Raw genomic sequence first — 19,615 nt, 5'->3', positions numbered from 1 at the left:
TTAAACATGTGTGAATGAAACAAAACACAGGTCTGTTTGTGATGAGGAAACAACATTATAACACAGATCAGAAAATAACATAATATGGGCCCTTTAAATATTCACTTATTTTTAATTATTATGCAGCAAAGACATCTAGCAGCGCATATGCTGTCAATTTTGCCAGCGCGTCCTCACCCTCACATTATGCTTAAAATCTGTCCTGTCTATTAAACCCTCCTGGGAAAAATGTTTAGTTAAAAAAAACCTTATTCCCCTATGTGTAAAATCACCACATGGCGCTACATTCATTTATATAACAGCCTTTGCTATTGCATTTGGGATACCATAGCTCAGTGGTTCTCAAACTGTAATTTTAGTTTACCTTTCCTGATTTAGACTAGGGCTGTGTATCATTAAGAAGTTGCTGATACGATACGTACCTCAATACTCAGGCCACAATACGATACATATCTTGATACAGTGAGCTTTTAGTTCGATATGATATATTTCAACTCGATTTAAACCACTTCTTGTGCAAAGTTAATATAAAACACGCCCATTTTAATCATCAGAACAGTGAAAATGTCAAATGTGTCGCTTAAACAGGTTTCCTTCCTCTAAACAAACAACAAAACTGTAGCGCTGTAATAAAATAATTTTGTAAAATATATCAAAAAGTACCCATGTTTTTGATACTGTATCATCACTTTAAACAATAGGATATATCGATATTTTTGATATTTTTGCACAGCCCTAGCTTAGACCTTTTTAGCCCAAGTATAGACCTAGAATAGTCCTTTTTTAGACCTGGTTTAGATCTGGTTTAGACCTGGTTTAGACCTAATTTAGACCTGGTTTATGGACTTGTTTAACAGCACAAATCAGCTCACCTGTTGTAGTTCCAGCTTGGTAAATTCTTTAAGACCAGATTGTGTCAAACCAATGCCCAGAACAATATGTAATTTCAGTAACAGCTTCAGACAGAGCAGTGCCACTAGTTAGCGTCGCGCCCCCAGCAGCAGCAAAGTATCAATTCAACAGATCATAAAATAATTTCTGATTAAGCTTGGTGGTAGGAGTTTGAGACCCGTTGCCATAGCTGGTGTTAGAGTCCGGACTTGTTTTCACATCAAAGGGCAAATGTCATGTGACCGAGGTGTCGCCGTGGCAATCGTCCCTCGTCCCCCTCCACCGCCACCTCGTCGGGTTTTCAGTAAATCTTGATCTGCAGTTCCCACTCAGACAGTTCTCCTCGTCAGCGCGTATTGGGTGACCGGTGTTGAGATGGCATGACGAGAGGACCCCGCTCGTGTGCGTCAGCAGTATGTCTGTGCTGGTATTTACAAATAGACTCCACACAGAGACATGAACCCATCACCTCCCGATTAAAGGGTGATCGTGATAATGCCAGCCTACTAGTATATGAAAAATACAACTAATGCAACAGCAGTATCCAGTCCACTTTATTTATATAGCACATTTCATAAACAGTTTCCAAAGAGCTGCACAAAGCTGCACAAATACATAGTAATAACAACAATAATCATTAGGGGTGTGCAAAAATATTGAGATATCTATATATGCTTGTCATTTAATGTGATTATACTGTATTGATATCGTGGGCTGCTGTATCGATATATCGCCAGGAGTACTTTTTGGTATATTGTACAAAATTATTTTGTTACAGAGCTACAGTTTTTTTGCTTATTTAGAGAAAAGAAACTCGTTCATGCGACACATTTTCACAGTTTTGAAAAAATGTTTGTGTTTCATAAGAACTTTGCACAAAAAGTGGCTTAACAAAGACTTTTAGTATCACAGCCATGATTTAGCCTTTTTTTTTTATTGAACCGTATCGAATTGATTTGAAATATATCGTATAGAATCGTATCGAATCGTAAGCTCACTGCATCGAGATATGGCCTGTGTATTGAGGTATGTATCGCATCGGCAACTTCTGAACAATACCCAGCCCTAATAATCATATAATGATCAAATAAATGTTCAGATTTAATCATACTAGTCTTAAAACAATTAAACTAGCAAAACCATTTAATAGCAATAAATAAATAAAACCAATAAAATACAAAAAAATAAAATAAAAGACACAGAGGACCACACAGCTCACGCAATGTTAAAAACCAGAGAATAAAAGTGGCTTTTAAGACAATATCAGTCATTAAATGTAGTAATATTTTTCACAAAAGTCTGTCAGGAATATAACATACTTAAATTTGAAGCACTTATTTCTTTATTTTAACATGATGAGTCTGGCTCACTCATTCAAAGCACTTTGAATTACTTTGTGTATGAACCACTTTATTTCTACAGCACATTTTACACCCAAAGCAGTTTCCAAAGAGCTGCACAGAGATCATAAAATGAAGACAACAAAAAGGTAAATTACTAAAATGTGGTTATACCAGTCCTAAAACAATAAAACCCGTAAAATTATTAATAGCAAAATCATAAAAATCATTAAATAGGAGTAAATAAGTAAAATAAATAAAAGACACAGAGAATCACACAACTCATGCGGTCTTAAAAGCCAGAGAATAAAAGTGGGTTTTATTTAATTTATTTAATTAGCAATAAATAAATAAAAAAATAAATAAAAGGCACAGAGAACCACACAACTCATGCAGTGTTAAAAGCCAGAGAATAAAAGTGGGTTTTAGGACAATATGAATCATTAATTGTAGTAATAGTTTTCACAAAAGTCTGTCACGAATATAACATACTTAAATTAGAAGTAATTATTTCTTTATTTTATCATGATGAGTCTGACTTACGATAAATAGAACAAACTATTAAATACTGTATTGTACAAAACCAAATCCACTTTATTTCTACTGCATATTTTTACAAATTATGTTAATCCATTTTACAGACAGATAAATGTCCTAATATGTGGCTCCGCATCAGTATTGATCTGCGGTGTAATTTGTCTTGTGTCTGTGGCTATACTGTCCTTGAACACACGTCACTCACGTGCTCTTGTTTACACCCGCAGACATAGATCCATGTGCAACACTGAGATTATATTTCTTTTTTATGGACAATTGGTTTGAGTCTGAATTAAAAAGACAGTTATTAATGCAGGCATGTGATCTGAGAGGAGCCTGTGTAAGCGGTGAGTGTTGGAAATGTGTCAGTTTTGAAGCTGGTTTTGGTTAATTCTCATTGGTAAGTGATTAGCTGCTGTAGCTCCCGCACATAAACAGCCTGTTTTCTCTTCTATTGTAAAGTGACTATATTGGGCGTATATTTGTTACTGGACCAGCATTGATATGTAAATGAGCTGTGAATAGAGGTGTGAATGATTTCATTTACATATACGTATAATTAATTACCGCTGCACGCACACATTTACCGCTAAAGGCTAATCGCGGTAGTTTACTTTCTTTAGTAGTTCTAGTAGCTAGAATGTCATGTAAAAATGCCATTAGGCTGACCTACTGTCTGTAATTATGATGTAAAAAGGCAGAATAACAATAAATGTTGCCTAAATAAACCCAATTTAAAATCCACTAGAGCCAGATCTAAGCTTTATAATAAACTTATATCCCTTAATATATCGGCTATCGGCAGTTCCAACTCCAATTCTATCTGTATCATATCGGTTGCAACAAAATCCATATCGGTCGGGCCCTAGTTTATCTTCTATTTCCATTAGACTCATTAGTCAAAAAGGTATTAGCAGTAGACGTTTTCAGCTGTCAGTGTTTGTGACAGATGATTTTTTTCTAAGTGATGATCCAGAGCCGGGTAGTTGTGTGTCTGCTCTCCGTTGCCATAGCGTTGTGTCGGCTGACCTGTTTCTGAGCAGCGCTGTTAGCCAAGGGGCTCGTAGCTCTGAGTCGTCCTGAGATGAGAAACCTGATAATTAAATAATAAATCTCCACCCAGCTGTCCGCACTCAGCCACTTCATTCTAGGAACCAGTCTGTCTCCATAAACTGCAGCCATTTTTAGCACTCACTCAACGTAAAATGTTACAGCACACCTTTAAACGGCTGCCCTTTCAACTATATACGACCGAGGCTAGACAAAGGCAAGTATCTGTAGTACATAGACCTGTCACGATAGTGACTATATAGACTTACTGTTCGAGATAGGAAAGCTGGAACAGTCATTTTGAGGGTTAATCTTTATCATGTGTGCATTTTGATTGATTTATAAGTTTATTTCGGTCACAGGTATATTCTGGCACCATTCCACAGACAGTCATATTTAACATACACAGCCTGAAAAGGTCTCATTATGCCTCCCCTTTATTCCTTTGTCATAGCATCAAGTTGAAACCAGTTCATATTCATAAATACAACAAGAGGAAACAAACAAATGAGTAACAGTACAGCAAAGTACTACAGCACAAACTAGTAGTATCTGCTAGAGGTTTAACGGTACATGTATTAGTGCCAAATCGGTTCGGTGCAGGTCTCTGCATGAGTGATTTCGCGTAATTTGTGTGTGTTTACATTCTGCCACTACACGTGCAGCTACACAGAAGGCTCGGCTCTTTAATATTCATGAGGGAAATCGTCCGTGGTTGGGGTAGCAGTTTTTCCCACAGCGCTTTATAGTTAGAGCGGCCACCTTGACAACAATTGCCCCCCGCCTTGACGACATCCCTTCGAACCACGTGAATTCTCGTAAAACTATGGTTGTCGCGCCCTGGCTCCTCACTTCCGTCTTTCTCCAGCATGGAATCTCCACCGTCTCCCCGCCCCCCTGCAGATTTGCACTTACTGCAGACAATGTGGACAAGTTGGTTTTTCTGGCCAAAAATATGAAGACTGAGTAAAACTATTAGTGCTGTGCTTTACTTTTTGAAAAGTTTTGTTTACTCTTTACAAGTAATTTATTTTTTATAATATTCCATACATTTTTTTGCTTATTTAAGAATATTTTATTTAACTTATTAGTATTACCAAACACCACTTTGCATTTATTTCATTTTTCCCATTTGTATAATGTTAAAACAAATTGTTGGTTTACTAAACACACAAGTAAACAACAAGCAAATGGTTTTGCAATTTGATCCTATACTGTGCCAAAAATGAACCGAACTGGGACCTCAAAACCGAGGTACTTACCAAACCGTGATTTTTGTGTACCATTACACCCCTAGTATCTGCACACAGTTAAACATTTAGACTTCTTTTTCAAATGAAAGAGACTGGTGCACAATTTTAGGTCTTCTGTACAATTGTTCCAAATGTCCACTCCATTAACAGATGCACAAAATTTCATAATGTTTGTTCTGATTTTCTTTTTTATAAACATGGCCGTACCTCTGAGCTCATATTGGCTATTTCAGATTTTGAACATATTCTGTAATGATTTTGACAAGAGATTGTTGTTTGTTTTGAACATGATTTTCAAAGTGTTAAGGTGGACTAAATCTTAAAATTTCTGAGTTTGAAGGTTTATAAATAATGCATTGGTTGGATTATTTTAAGTTGATAATGTGATTGCTCTTATTGCCTTTTTCTGCAAGGTAAAGATTGGATCTGTCTTATATGTATTACATTTTCTTTGTTCTAGTTGGGGCCATTTTTGTTATTTTTCTATGCTATGATAAAATTTGAGGTGTAACGGGTTGAATAAATAACTTTGTGCCATTCTGAATGTATTCTAACGACTAAAGCAGGGGCCGCATATCAAAGGCCACATATCCAAACACAAACATAAAGCAGAGGGTCGATCGAGGGTTATAGACTGGAGCTGAACACAGCGAATAATTCAAATACATGTATTAATAACAGGTTATAATCAGCCACCAGACCTTTATCCATGTTTACACTCTCAAAAGGACATAGTAAATATTTGATATTGGCTTTATCAATGTAGATATTTGCACAGAAACTTACAGTATAAAGTACTGTTTAAGGTTATATGGTTTGTACTAAAGTGTTCTTCTATTCTGCTATTTATTTATTGCAGTTTGTGCTTTTTAACCATATTCAAGGTACATTTAGGACATTTTTGGAGGGATAATTCTACTTCAGGGTTATTGTGTAGGTTGCATAAATTAGTTTCAATATTATTATTATTTATTTACTCCTAGATCAAAATGTGTTATTGTGACAGGCCTATTTGTACTTTTGCTCCTGTTGTAATAATACAACTGTTCAAAGAGCACAGATTTCTACTTATAGACCTGTCATGATAACAAATGTATGATATATTACTGAAGAAAACATATACTAAAAACAGTAATATTGAATCTATTTGATGCAACTGATACAATAAACGTAAGGTAGAATTATCCCCAAAAAACTATTCAAAATTTACAATATGGTAAAAAATAAACAGCAGAATGAAACAGTAGTATCTAGGTTTGTATCTAAAATAAGTCATAGAAGTGATTTTGTCAACGTGGCCGCCCTAACTATAAAGCGCTGCGGGAAATAAAAGTTCTCCACTAATACTAAGAAACTACACCCACAGAGGCAAGAATCAACTTTATATGGACATGTGAAATGAAAACACCACAGCAGTTTAAATGATAAGGCAGCATGTCAAAGATTAAACCTCTAAACATGATAATAACACATTTTATTGCACAAAATTGACTCTTTTGAGCTTTAAGCCTTCTCAATTACATGCCCTGAGTTTTGCTTTGTTTCATTCCCACAATCATGTTTGAGTAACCCTTTATTATTATTAGTCTGGCTACATCTTCAAAGCTCAAAATGCTCTGTTCCACCTTGTGATGTCAGAATTTTCAAGTTAACAGCTACCTTTACCTTTTACAGGGTTCCCACTCTTTTTCACTGACAAAATTTCAAAAGTTTTCCATGACTTTTTTATGATCTAAAGTGAATTTTTCATTACTTTATGGCACCCTACATGTTTAGAATTGATCAGACTTTTAGGGCTAAACTTGAAATGTTAACCGTTTCCACTCACTTTATGGTTTGGTTTTATAGTTTTTTAACATTCAGAATACTGTCAGTGCATTTATTGTCGTCTCTTTAAAACAAAAGGTGCATCCGTTTGGAAATAATCATAATAGCCTAATGAGAACTTAAGAACGCTGTAGTGGCATGAAAAAGATACTAAAATTCCATGACTTTTCCACAACTTTCATTGAATTTACAAAATTCCATGACTTTTCCAGGATTTGCATGACTATGGGAACCCTGCTTTTAGTTCAGTAGAGAATTCCGTGGCTGAAATTATCCAAATGATTCAAGTTAAGGTGTATGATGTTTAAAAACACAGCGGATCAAGAGAGTGTTTTCTGTTTGAGAGAAGAACTCAAACAACCTAAATATACAGAGCTCACGTGCTAAAGGTGTGTGAATAAAACAAAACACAATTCCGGGTCTGTTTGTGATGAGGAAACATTACAGCACAGATCAGAAAGTAGCATGATATGGGCCCTTTCATATCTTTCCATTTTATTGACTCTTTTGAAAGAGCTCCTCGCACTTCACCAGAATTTGGACTGCAGTGTCAGCCCGCATAGACCAAATGTAGCGATGCCGTGTGAGCTTATTTCTCCTCCAGACACGGCCTTGTCACACCGAAGGGATGTATACGGGCTTTTGTGTGAGGTTGCCATGGTTCACTGGTCCTTGTGATGTAAGCGCTGCGTTTCTGCGAAGCCCGGTAGAGACTGGTCCGGGCGAGGAACATGGCAGTGTGGTGTGAGGGTGGGTCCCATCCATCACCTCCAGACGCCTCTGTCAGTGTGTCTTCAACCACTTTGTCTTGACCTGCACGTTTTTTCCTGTCGCAATTTATACTTTGCTGTGTCATCGCGCTAGGGGTGCTTTACATGTCTCTGTATTCGTGGTATTTTAAGCAGTTGCTATGGTGACACAATGCAAACACTGTCAAAAAAAAAGTAAGATTGTCACTCAAGAAAATAGAAAATGGATGTCAACAACACATTTTCAGGAGCCTGTGATCGATATGGGCGTTTATGGTCCAGTTTAGGTGTTTTATTTCTGCAAAAAAGGTGAAAGTGTCTAACTAAAAAACTGTTGGCTAATGCTTAGGGTGACCAGACATCCCTCTTTACCCGGGACAGTACCAGTTTTGAGCCCTTTGCCCCCGTCTCTAGCCCGGCCAGCACCACCCACCTCGTGCCTCCACTCAATTTCATTTCTCGCCAGCGACTAGATCAGGCATCGGAATACACTAGACGGTTTGCAAGAAGTTGTAGACCACACACCGGCCAGTCAGCGAAGAGCTGTGAAGCCATGATGTCAAACTCAAGCGCCTGTCTGGGTCCCTTTTGTGGAACAGCACAACAGTAAACAAAGAGGTTGAGATGGATGTAGACAAAGCCAGACATTCTGTATTGGCAACGATTCCCGAGATCGAGGATTTAAAGCCGGAACAAAGAGAATGTTTGGAGAATTTTATCAAGGGGAAAGACTTATTGCCCTTCTTCCTTTGGAATTGGGAAAAGCTTAATATACAATTTAACCCTGTTAACAGCACATTACATACGTCAAGATCAAATAACAGCGATTGGTTAAATAAAAAAAACTACTCACCTACCATCATACAAACAAATCCTAATGTTGCGAGGTCCTAATGCTGGTTTCCACAAAATGAAACTGGCTGATGAATCCCTACCCTGTCCCAGCAGATTTATCCAAAACCAGTGATTTGCCCCAGTTTTATACAAAAAATGCCCCAGGTGTCCCTATTTTGACCAATTTGATCTAAACAAGGACTAAACTAAGTTAAAACCAAGATTACACCAGGTCTAAAACAGGACTATCATAATTCTTGACTAATCTGATCCCTGCCAACAGTAAAGAGGAGCATAAATTGTCATTTGTTTTGCCAAAATACAGAAATCCATGTTTGTGAATCACTATAAAATGAAAAAATAAAAATAAAATGCAGGACAGAAGCCCCTCAGATTATGACTGACGGGAGAATTCACAATGTTACACGCTCTTTTCACAATTTTATTTATGCCAAACATCCCAACCCAGGTGTGTCCCAGTTTATAATTTTGAAAATCTGGTGATTGTGATTTTATGTGAGAAAGACTTGTTTAAGAGCAGAAATCTGTGCATCTTTTTTAGTCAGCCTTCTGTTTGCATTAAAATAAATATTCAAGTCTAACAAAGCCTCAGACTTTGATGACAAGGTGACAAGGCAATACACTGCAAAAAGCTTGGCCAAAATTTAAGATATAACACATAAATCTATCAGAAAATGATGTAGTAGTGAAGTTATCTTGTCCATGCAGCAAGATAATTTTACTTGACAAGATATCTTAAAATAAACAACGTCTAGACTAGAATTAAGCAGTCTCAGAACTAGTACGTGGATAATAATTCTGAAAACAAGATGAATAACCTGATATAAGTTGGCCAGATCATAGAAATGTGCAGTGTACACAAGACTGAGTCCACGAGAGTGAGACCAGATGAGATTTTGACATGATTTGTAATAAATAAACTGCTCTTCACCGCTAACACGAGCTTAGTTCAGCTTCTTACATCACCCTCCCTCGTTCACTTTCTGTCACCTTTGTCTTGACTTTTCTCATAAATCTACCTTTAAAACACGTATTCTTACTGTGAAAGGGGCTTATTATGAAACTGTGAGCTGTGTAGTGCAGTAGTTTGTGGTTCTTTTTTATTACATCTTTTCATTTTTTATGTGTCTGTGTTTAATTCGAGGGCTAGAACAGGATAGATTTAGTGTTACTGTGCTAATTTACATCTATGATAGATCTTTGTTTAAATATTCAGGTATAAAGTTAAACGGGAAGCAGGAAAGAAGGCTTAGCTGGGCTTAGCCAACAAATGCGTCAGACGTGACCACTACAGTTTGTCCTCTAAAGTATTTGAAGAATGTCCCAAGGCCTGTTATGGAAAACAGGGCCACAGGTTTTCTCTACACTTCTGAGTATTTGTCACTAAACCTAAATTTGGCTCAGAGGAACTATTGATGCTTTGGAGGTGATGTTATCAACTTTCCTTGGAGGTTTAATGCTCACTGTAGGCTCTGCTCTGTCTGAAGCTCTGTTACTCAATTTAGATTTCAATCTGATCTTTGTTTTAACACAATCTGACCAGAAAGAGCTGACTTAGCAGGAACTACAGCTGGTGTCATGATTTGTGCTGTTAAACAAGTCCCTCACGTAAAACTTTTTTTTTTTCATTTAGTCACATCAGCTTTTTGTTGAAAATCTAACTGCTAAACAGGACCATGACCTCCTGAAGCTCCTGAACATATGTAAATCCATTGTGTATTTTCTAGTTTTCTGATGATCTTAAAACTTTTTTTGGCTGTGTTTGAAAATGTTGCCAATACGATACATACCTCGATACATAAGCCACGATACGATCTCGATAAATCTCGAGCTTGATACAGTGCACTTTTGGTTCGATACTGTATATATTACAAATCAATTCGATATGGTTCAATCAAAATGGTTCATCGTATCGTTTAATATAATGATACAGTACTGATATTGTGGACTGCTGTATTGATGTATCACCATCATCATTTTATATTTTTATTTTTTGGTATTAGCAGCACTACAGTTTTGTTGCTTGTTCAGAGGAAGGAAACTCGCTTATGCAACACATTTGACATTTTCACTTTTTTCATGATTAAAATGTTTGTGTTCCATGTTATCTGTGCTCAAGAAGTGGTTTAACAAAGACTTTTTGTATCACAGCCATGATTTAGCCTTTATTTTTTATTGAACCATATCGAATTGATTTGAAATATATTTTACTGAATCGTATCAAATCGTAAGCTCATTGTATCGAGATATGTATCGTATTGTGGCCTATATATCGAGGTATTTATTGTATTGGCAACTTCTGAATGATACCCAGCCCTAACTGTGATGCTAAAGTCTTTGTTAAGCCACATGCTCATTTTATTCAGTAAAAATCTGTAAAAATGTCAAATGCTTCGCTTAAACAAGTTTCCTTCCTCTGTACAGTGCCGTTGTAACCAAATAATTTTGTAAAATATTCCAAAAAATACTCTTGGTGATACTGTATCATCACATTAAATGATACGATATATCTATATTTTAATATTTTTGCACACCCCTAGTGTACTTTGTGTCACCACGGTGCAAAAACATTCATTTAGCCATATCCAGAACTGTAGATGGCTCTCACCTAGCAGCACTGACGAGGTAAATACACCTCCTTCTACTGTATTGTCTCTAAAAAGAAGTCAGTGTCTCCATGGTAACTGCTGAATGTTCCACCATAGAGATACATGTAGAACACCCGCAGCAAGATGTCACTGCAGAGTATCAATAGCACAGCCTGTAATGTGTGTAAGAGTTGCGCAGGTAAGTGACATTGTTGTTGGTAGTTTTCCATCCATGGCACAGGCTGGCTCCGAGTATCCCCTCAAATCCCCTCAATAAGGCAGTGGGTAAGCAGGATTTCCGCTTTCACAACTCCAGGGGCGACGCTGTTATAATACTCCTGTCAGACTGTGCAACACCAGAAAATAATGGCATGTTTTTGGGTGAGAGTGGGAGGAGCCTGAAGGAAAATGGTACAGATAAGCTTTATGTTGACGATACCTGAAGGAATTTTGTTATTAGAGAGATCCGTGATGGCTCAGTGGACTTTGCCGTGCTTTGATTCTGGTTCAAGGTGGAACTTAAATCCTGTGTTGTTTATATACAGCATATTTCTTATTCTAAGCCATGTCAAAATAGAAAACACTGTATTAGCCTCCTACTGGAAGATTTACTCAACAAGACTGAGAGAACTGCTGTGTTGTGCTGTAAATACAACTTCAAGGTCCATTTGAACTCTATAGATGCAATAATTTTCAAATATTTGTGCAGGACATTGCAACTGTGTCTAATATTTAGACAATTTCTCTCCAGCCACTAGGTCAGGAATCGGAATACACTAGATGGTTTCCAAGAACCCCGGAAGTTGTAGACCTTGCACCGGCCAGTCAGCGAAGAGCTGTGACGCCATGACGTCATACTCAAGCGCCTGTCTGGGTCCCGTTTGTGGAACAGCACAACAGTAAACAAAGCAGTCGAGATGGATGTAGACGAAGACAAACATTCTGTGTTGGCAACGATTCCCCAAATTGACGATTTAAAGCCAGAACAAAGAAAATGTTTGGTGAATTTTATCACGTGGATAGGCGCTATTCCCTTTCTTCCTACGCGATTTGGTGCATTACATACGCCACAACCAAACAACAGCGACTGGTTAAATAAAAAAGTATTTGCCTACTGTTGAGCAAATTAATCCTAATGCTACGAGGTCAGACGGTTTCCACGAAGTGAAACCGGCTGATGAATCAGGCTATGATTTAGCTATTATTTTTATTGAACCGTATTGACCCGCTTTGAAATATATCGTATCGTAGTACACTGTATCGAGATATGTATCGTACCGTGGCCCATGTATCGAGGTATGTATCGTATCGGCAACTTCTTAATGATACTCAGCCCTAATTACAAGGTGGACATGTGGAGTGTTTTCTGTTTGAGAGAAGAACTTGTGTGTTAAACATGTGTGAATAAAACCAAACAAAACTCCAGGTCTGTTTTTGATGAGGAAATAGTATTATAACATAGATCAGAAACAAAAACAGTCAGGCAAATACATCTTATAAATGAGACCCCCCGGTCCGTAGCTTAGTGGATACCAATAACACACATTACCGCTACCTGCCTATCTGATTCCGTATTGAGTTCTGCTAAATCAAAACAACAGATTAGGCAATGCACACTACACACAACTGTTAGGACATGTGGGCATTAGGAGTCGGATATCAAGTTCCCTTTTATCGTTGCATAATTTGGTGCTTCTCTCCTTGGCAGTCCTCCAACGGCAGCCGCCAGCCTGTACCCATTTCTCTTGTCACTTAATAATTATTACCAGAGACAAGTTTCACAAAAGCGTTGATGTGTGAACTGCGTGTCTATTCTTCTCAACACAAAAGCCGGCCTTATGTCGCTGTTCGAGCTCCCCCCCGATAGCATGGAGCGGTGGGGGCCTCGCTGTTTTTGCTACTTTAAAACACCCACTGTCTATCAAACTATTTTTGTGTTTTTGTTATTTTAATTTCGGTGTGTTTATTTTGGTTTTCATGGAATAAATTGGCACAAAAAAACACAGCATCCCTAAAAAATAAATGAATATATACATGAAAAATCCGAGAAATAACACCTGTAGCTATAAATTAAAAGAAATAATAATAGACAAACATTAAAAATAAAACAAATCGGTAATAATAACATAAATAGAACCCAAGAAGTTAGTGTCTCGATGGTAACTGCTGAACGTTCCACCATAGAGATACATGTAGAGCACCCCCAGTGAGATGTCACTGCGAAGAATCAATAGTACAGATTGTAATGTGTGTAACAGACAAAATAATAAAAAAAAAAATACAACAAAACAGAGTAATAATAACATAAGATCAAGTCATGTTCACATTAAAGGTGCATTGTGTAACTTTTCGTGGTGCAGTGTCCGTCAAATGCTTTTCATGGAGATGTTTGGAATGTTTTACAGTATGGCATTAAATGTTTTTTTCTTAATCGAGACCAAGCCAGACCAAGTTACAGGTCAGATCTGTGGCAAGGCGATCCCATTCACAGTCAAAGCACCTGTTTTTCTGGGTGTTTTTGAGATATAACACCACCTGTAATTGAATAAATGTAAGGTAGAGCTGTTTAAAGTCATACCCTGGAACATTACCGGCAGAGCAATGACATATCCAAATAAACAAGCAGGTGAAACTAACTAAAAAGTTACACATATAAAATGTAAAAATCCATTCTTGTTTTTGTTATTTTAGCTCCCAAGAAGACGACGCTGATGATGACAAAGAGAGACCGATATCGCCGTTCTACAGAAGGTAATTTTGCAGGAGAGCGTGTGTTGTGTGTGTGTTGTTTTGACATGGATGTAGAGCAGAGGGGAGAGTTTAAAGGGAAGGGGGCTGTTCTATTATAATGGATAACAATAGGGGCACGGGGGGAGGGGGGGGTACAGCAGCAGGCCAGAACAGCACACGCAACACTTAGCAGGCTGTTGTGAAGGCTGTTGAGTCGCCGGAATGTGAGCGCTACTACAGGGTAAACATGTCCCACATATTTGTAATATTTCCTGTTTTGTGAAAGATATATTGTAGAAGAATGCGTTTTCAAACTTATCTATGATCTGCTGCTTTAGTGAAAGTATTTAAAGTCACACTAAGTAACATTTTACCTCATTAAAGGGCCCATATTACAGTATTTTCTGATCTATGTTATAATGTTGTTTACTTATCAAAAACAAATACCTAGAGTAGTGTTTTGTTTCGTTCACGCAGGTTTAACACACAAATCCTCCGTATTTAGGCTGAGTTCTTCTCTCAAAATGAAAATACTAAGTTCCACCTTGTGATGTCATGTGATAATACAGGATGTGCTCCACTGTGTTTTTAAACTTCATAAAGCTTCACTAGAATCATTTGGATAATTTCAGCCATGGAATTGCCAATCTCTACTGAACTAAGAGGCAAAAGGAACTTGAAAACTACTGCTTCATGACATCACAAGGTGGAACAGAGCATTTTGACTGCGGCTATGTTTATATGATGACGGTTTGAACAGAAGACGCAAAAGTGGCGTTGCGTCTTCACTTTTTATTCTGCGTTTAGACAAGTGTTTTTGGGAGGAAATCTGTGTGCATACGGTGACTCAGAAGTGTGTGGAATTTGATTGTGTATGCATGCCAGGCAGCTCGGTGGTGACACTAGGTGAAGATGTATGTGACGTAAACGCGTACGCGACATGAGCAGATCTGACCAGAGTTTTGCGTCTTGGGCAGTGTAGACGGAAACGCTACGGCAGAGCGTATTCAACTTTTTCCACTCTGGAGCGTGGTTTCAGATTTTTGCGTTTTTAAGCCCCAAAAGCGCTGTCGTCGTCTAAACGAAAGGCACTTCCGATAAAATATTTTGTAATTTTTACCCGCAAGTGTTCTCGTGTAAACAGGCTGTAATAATAAATGTTTACTCAAACATGTGTGAATGAAACAAAACACAACTCTATCACTACATTCTACATTCTAACACAGCTTAAAGCGCACAAGTATCAGTTTTCTGTAATACAGGACCTTTAAGGGGGACCTGCAGGAGGCGCTCTATCACTTAAAGTTACTTAGTTCCACTGAATGGAGACTGTAATAGAAAATCGGCTTTTAACAAGTTTTAAAACATGTCATAATTGTTTTCCTTTATTGTCGACTCAGAGTTTTATTTCCAGTGATTCATTCTTGTTTGATTCATCTTTATTTCCCTGCATTCAAGGAAATTCCTGTTTTCCCCAACCCTGTGTAAACACAAACTGCTCTGTGCTTGCTTTGTTCTTTGACCAAAAAAAACAAAACATCTGTGTTTTCCAGCAGCTCAGACCTTTGTTGTGATGACCTTTACATTGATGTAGCTTAAGCTTTAAGTCATGTTATAATGTTGTTATCTCCTCAAAAACAGACCTGGGGTTGTGTTTTGTTTCATTCACACATGTCTGAGTAATCCTTTATTATTTGTCTACAGCTCAGCTCTGTTTTACCTCGTGATGTCATGTAGCGGTAGTTTTCAAGTTAACAGATTCTTTTATCTTTTTCCGTAGAGTTTTGCTATTCCAGGGCTGAAATTATTCATATGATTCTAGTGAAGGTGTATGGAGTTTAAAAACTTATTGTATTATCACATGATATCACAACGTGGTAATACATTAGCCTGATTCATCAGCCGGTTTCACTTCGTAGAAACTGTCTGACCTCGCAGCATTAGGATTTGTTCGCTCGACAGTAGGCGGGTATTTTTTTAAAGTTTGTGATATATGTAATGCGCTGCTAACGGGGCTAACTGTTATATTAAGCTTTTCCCAAATCCCGTAGGAAGAAGGGCAATAACGTGTTTCCCCTTGATAAAATTCACCAAACATTCTCTTTGCTCCAGCTTTAAATCCTCGATCTTGGGAATTGTTGCCAACACAGAATATATGGCTCTTCGGTGATTGGCTGGTGCCCAGACTCGCACTTCCGGGGTTTTTGTGAACCGTCCAGTGTATTGTGATTCCTGACCTAGTTGCTGGAGAGAAATTAAATTGAGCGGAGGCACTAAGGTGGCGCCAGCATGGCTAGTAATACATAGGGGTATGCAAAAATATTGAAATATCGATGTATCGTATTGTTTAATTTGATGATACAGTATCAATATCGTGGGCTGATATATCGCCAAGAGTAATTTTTGGTATATTTTAACTAAATTATTTTGTGTAAGAGCAACAATTGAGTTGACATTTTCACTGTTTTGGTGAGTAAAAAGAGTGTTTTTCATATGAACTCTGCACAAACTTTGTAGACTTAGTCAGCTTTTAGTATCACAGCCATGATTTAGCCTTTTTTTCACTGAACTGTATCGAATCGATTTGAAATTTATCATATCGAATCATGTTGAATCAACGTCTACGTATCAAGGTATGTATCATATCGGTAACTTCTTAATGATATTCAGCCCTAGTAATACATGAAGTGCAAAGGACTTCAGTCTGAGAGGAGAAATCAGTCTAAATACACAGGATTTGTGTGTTAAAAATATGTGAATGAAACCAAACACAACTCCAGGTCTGTTTGTGATGAGGAAAAAACATTAAAACATAAAATCGGAAAATAGTGTAATATGGTCTCTTTAAACTCCAGAGTTAAAATTGCCCTACATTTCTGTTTTGTTTTGGACGACAATTTCCCGTTGATGTTACTGGGTTACTTAGCAGTCTCCTCTCCCCATTCATGCTCTCAGCTCACGTTCATCAATGACTAACTCCATGGCCTACTTGCTCTCTGTCACATACGCACTTACGCATGCACACACAAACACGCGCACACACAAACGCACACTCAGACATGTGGTGGTGACCTGTCTCTGGGGAAATCGTCTTACATACTCACAGATTGTTTTCGTGTGCCAAATTGTAGTCTGCTTGGCCGAACTGGATCACAGACGGAAGCACACGTATCCACCAATCAACCTTTATTACACATTTGACTGTTGATTAACCTGAATGAGCAAGTTCATTGTTGTCACGAATCACGGTACTAAAATTTCAAACTTGATTTCGATGGTAAGGCATACACGCAATACTCAATACAGATTCTGATACCATGATGATAATAAAAAACTATTTATTTAGACAATAGAATGTGATTTTCAAGCCGCTCCTGTGCTTTTGTACAGGCTCCAGTGAAAATGTATTTATTTTTTGTCTGTAGTTTAGTTTAGTTCAAAATTACTAAATATACAATAACAACATCCAATGTCCTATATTGTGCAAAATTTACTCTTTAGGCCATAATATAATGTTGTTACCTCATCAAAAACATCTCTGGAGTTGTTTTGTTTCATTCACACATGTTTGAGTAATGTTTTATTATTAATCTGTCTACATCTCAAAAGCTCAAAATGCTCTTTTCCACCTTGTGATGTCATATAGTGGTAGTTTTCAGTTTAGTAGTTACCTTCCAGGACTCAAATCATCCAAACGATTCTAGTGAAGGTGAATGGAGTTTAAAACCCCTGGGGCACTTCCTGTATTACCACATGACATCACAAGGTGGATCGGAGTATTCTGTTTGTGTGTTAAACATATGCAAATTAAACACAACTCCAGGTCTGTTTGTGATGAGGAAACAACATGACAATATAATAACACAGATCAGAAACTAGCACTTTTAAACACAGTCAAGCAAGTGCATCTTGTAAATGAAACCCTCCAGTCCTTAGCCTTAGTGGATACTAATAATACACATTACTCTAACCAACTATCCAATACTGTTAGATAGTTGAATTCATTAAATCATAGTACTTTTTATATTACCATGTGACCTTAAATCTGTGTAATTCATGGATCTATAATAAAAACTGGATAAGGCATTCCCGCTCTGACCCGGCTTGAGACTGACTAGTGGCCACTCAAGGTACTGCACCTCTCGGGAGCTTGGGCCCAGAATTAATTCTTCCATAGAAGCACAGTGCATTTTTTGGTAATTTAAACTGCCCTTGTTCAGCTGACAGGGCATCCACAACTTTCTCCAAGGTCAGATTTTGTAGGGATTCCTGTCTATTTTCACAACATAAACTTTTAAAAATGTTTAAATCCTCAAAGCACCTAAAAGTTAGTTTGTAAGACTTAGCCTAGCTCCGCTCTGATTGGTCCAAACGCTCCACGCCGTGCACATTATAGATGTTACACGGGTGGGAGGAGCTAGCCCGTATTGAATAAGTAAAAACAGAAGAGAAAATTATTTTGGGCACAAGCGCCAATGAGCACAGACCACTGAAAACAATACAATGCCCTCTTGGGTTCACCTTCAGATTTTATTATAGCTCTACGGTGTAATCCCTCTATAGTCCAGACTCTAAACAAGTCTCTTATACTTGTTCTGATACAACTCAAGATCATTCTAAAGCTATTCAGGAAATTCATTTCTGTCATCTGAGTGTGACTTTTTAGTATCAATACCCGCTCAAATGAGTATCCAGTTTCAATACTAGTTTTAGTTTTGATTAGTGATTTTATTTTTGATACTTTTGACAGCCCTTCACCAGGCTTTGACTGTGTGCTTTTTCATTGTGAGAGATTTCAATTCGTTACTTCCTGTATTTGCAATCCTCTGAAATCTATCATGTGCCAAGTCTTGCTGATCTAGACTAGTATACGCACAACTGCTAGTAAGTTGTGAAGTGAGGCCTGCTTTTTCTGCACACTCAGCTGTTTAAACATTGCTCTATTGCACACTAAAAATGTCAGTACAATTGGTTCAATTACGTCAGTAGGCCGTATCTGGTAAACAGAAAGGTGCACTGTGTAACTTTTTGGTTGGGGGGTCTGTCATTGTTTCTATGGAGATGTCATTGCTCTGCCTGGAATGTTCCACAGTATGAAATTAGACACCTCTACCTTAGATTTATTCCATTACAGGTGATTTTATGGCTAAAAATACCTAGAAAAACAGGCATTCTGACTGTGAGCGAGAAATCAGTGAGTATTTTTGAAAAGAAGTACACAATTGTATTACCCACACAACACACCAAATGAGTTTAGTCATATTTTGGTAACATTTTATAATAACTAAACTTTTAATAGCCTTAAATGGTCCATATTACACTATTTTCTGATCTATGTTATAATGTTGTTTAACTCCATATCTATTTCTGATAAGTAGTGTCCTAGACTGGTTTTGATCTCAAGACCGGCCTCAAGACCATTTTTTGGCAATCTTGGTCTTGTTTCGAACTTAACTGTGTTTGGACTCGGTTTTGTCTTGATCTTGGAGATAGATTTCTAAAAACATTGATATATATGCACCAAAATAACTGCGAAATACAAATAAATATCGAAAATTACAAAGATGGTCTTCGATTTGATCTCGAAGGCCTTTAAAAGTCTTGGTCTTGTCTCGGTCATGACCCTCAGAGGTCTTGTCTCGGCCTCGGGACCCTGTGGTCTCGGACAGGTCTTGGTCTCGATTAGTGCTGTCTTGACTACAACACTACCTGGAGTTGTTTTGTTCCACATATTTAACTAACAAGCCTGCATATTTAGGCTGAGTTCACCTCCATACACCTTCAGTGGGATCATT

At 37.7% G+C, this 19,615-nt stretch overlaps 1 protein-coding gene across 1 annotated transcript in view; it reads left to right on the top strand.

Moving 5' to 3' along the window:
- Window positions 1-19,615, top strand: part of LOC110153842 (protein FAM13A-like) — a 93,581-nt gene that overhangs the window by 50,343 nt on the left and 23,623 nt on the right. Inside the window, exon 8 of the mRNA XM_055158499.1 lies at window positions 13,782-13,841. Coding sequence (XP_055014474.1) covers window positions 13,782-13,841 — 60 coding nt within the window. The remainder of the gene's footprint in view (window positions 1-13,781; window positions 13,842-19,615) is intronic.

Source organism: Boleophthalmus pectinirostris, unplaced genomic scaffold (assembly GCF_026225935.1).
Source record: "Boleophthalmus pectinirostris isolate CB_2022bp ecotype Guang Dong unplaced genomic scaffold, ASM2622593v1 HiC_scaffold_22, whole genome shotgun sequence".
In the NCBI taxonomy this organism is placed as follows: domain Eukaryota; kingdom Metazoa; phylum Chordata; class Actinopteri; order Gobiiformes; family Gobiidae; genus Boleophthalmus; species Boleophthalmus pectinirostris.
The sequence above is the reverse complement of the archived record's forward strand: the minus strand, read 5'-3'. Positions and strand labels throughout refer to the sequence as shown.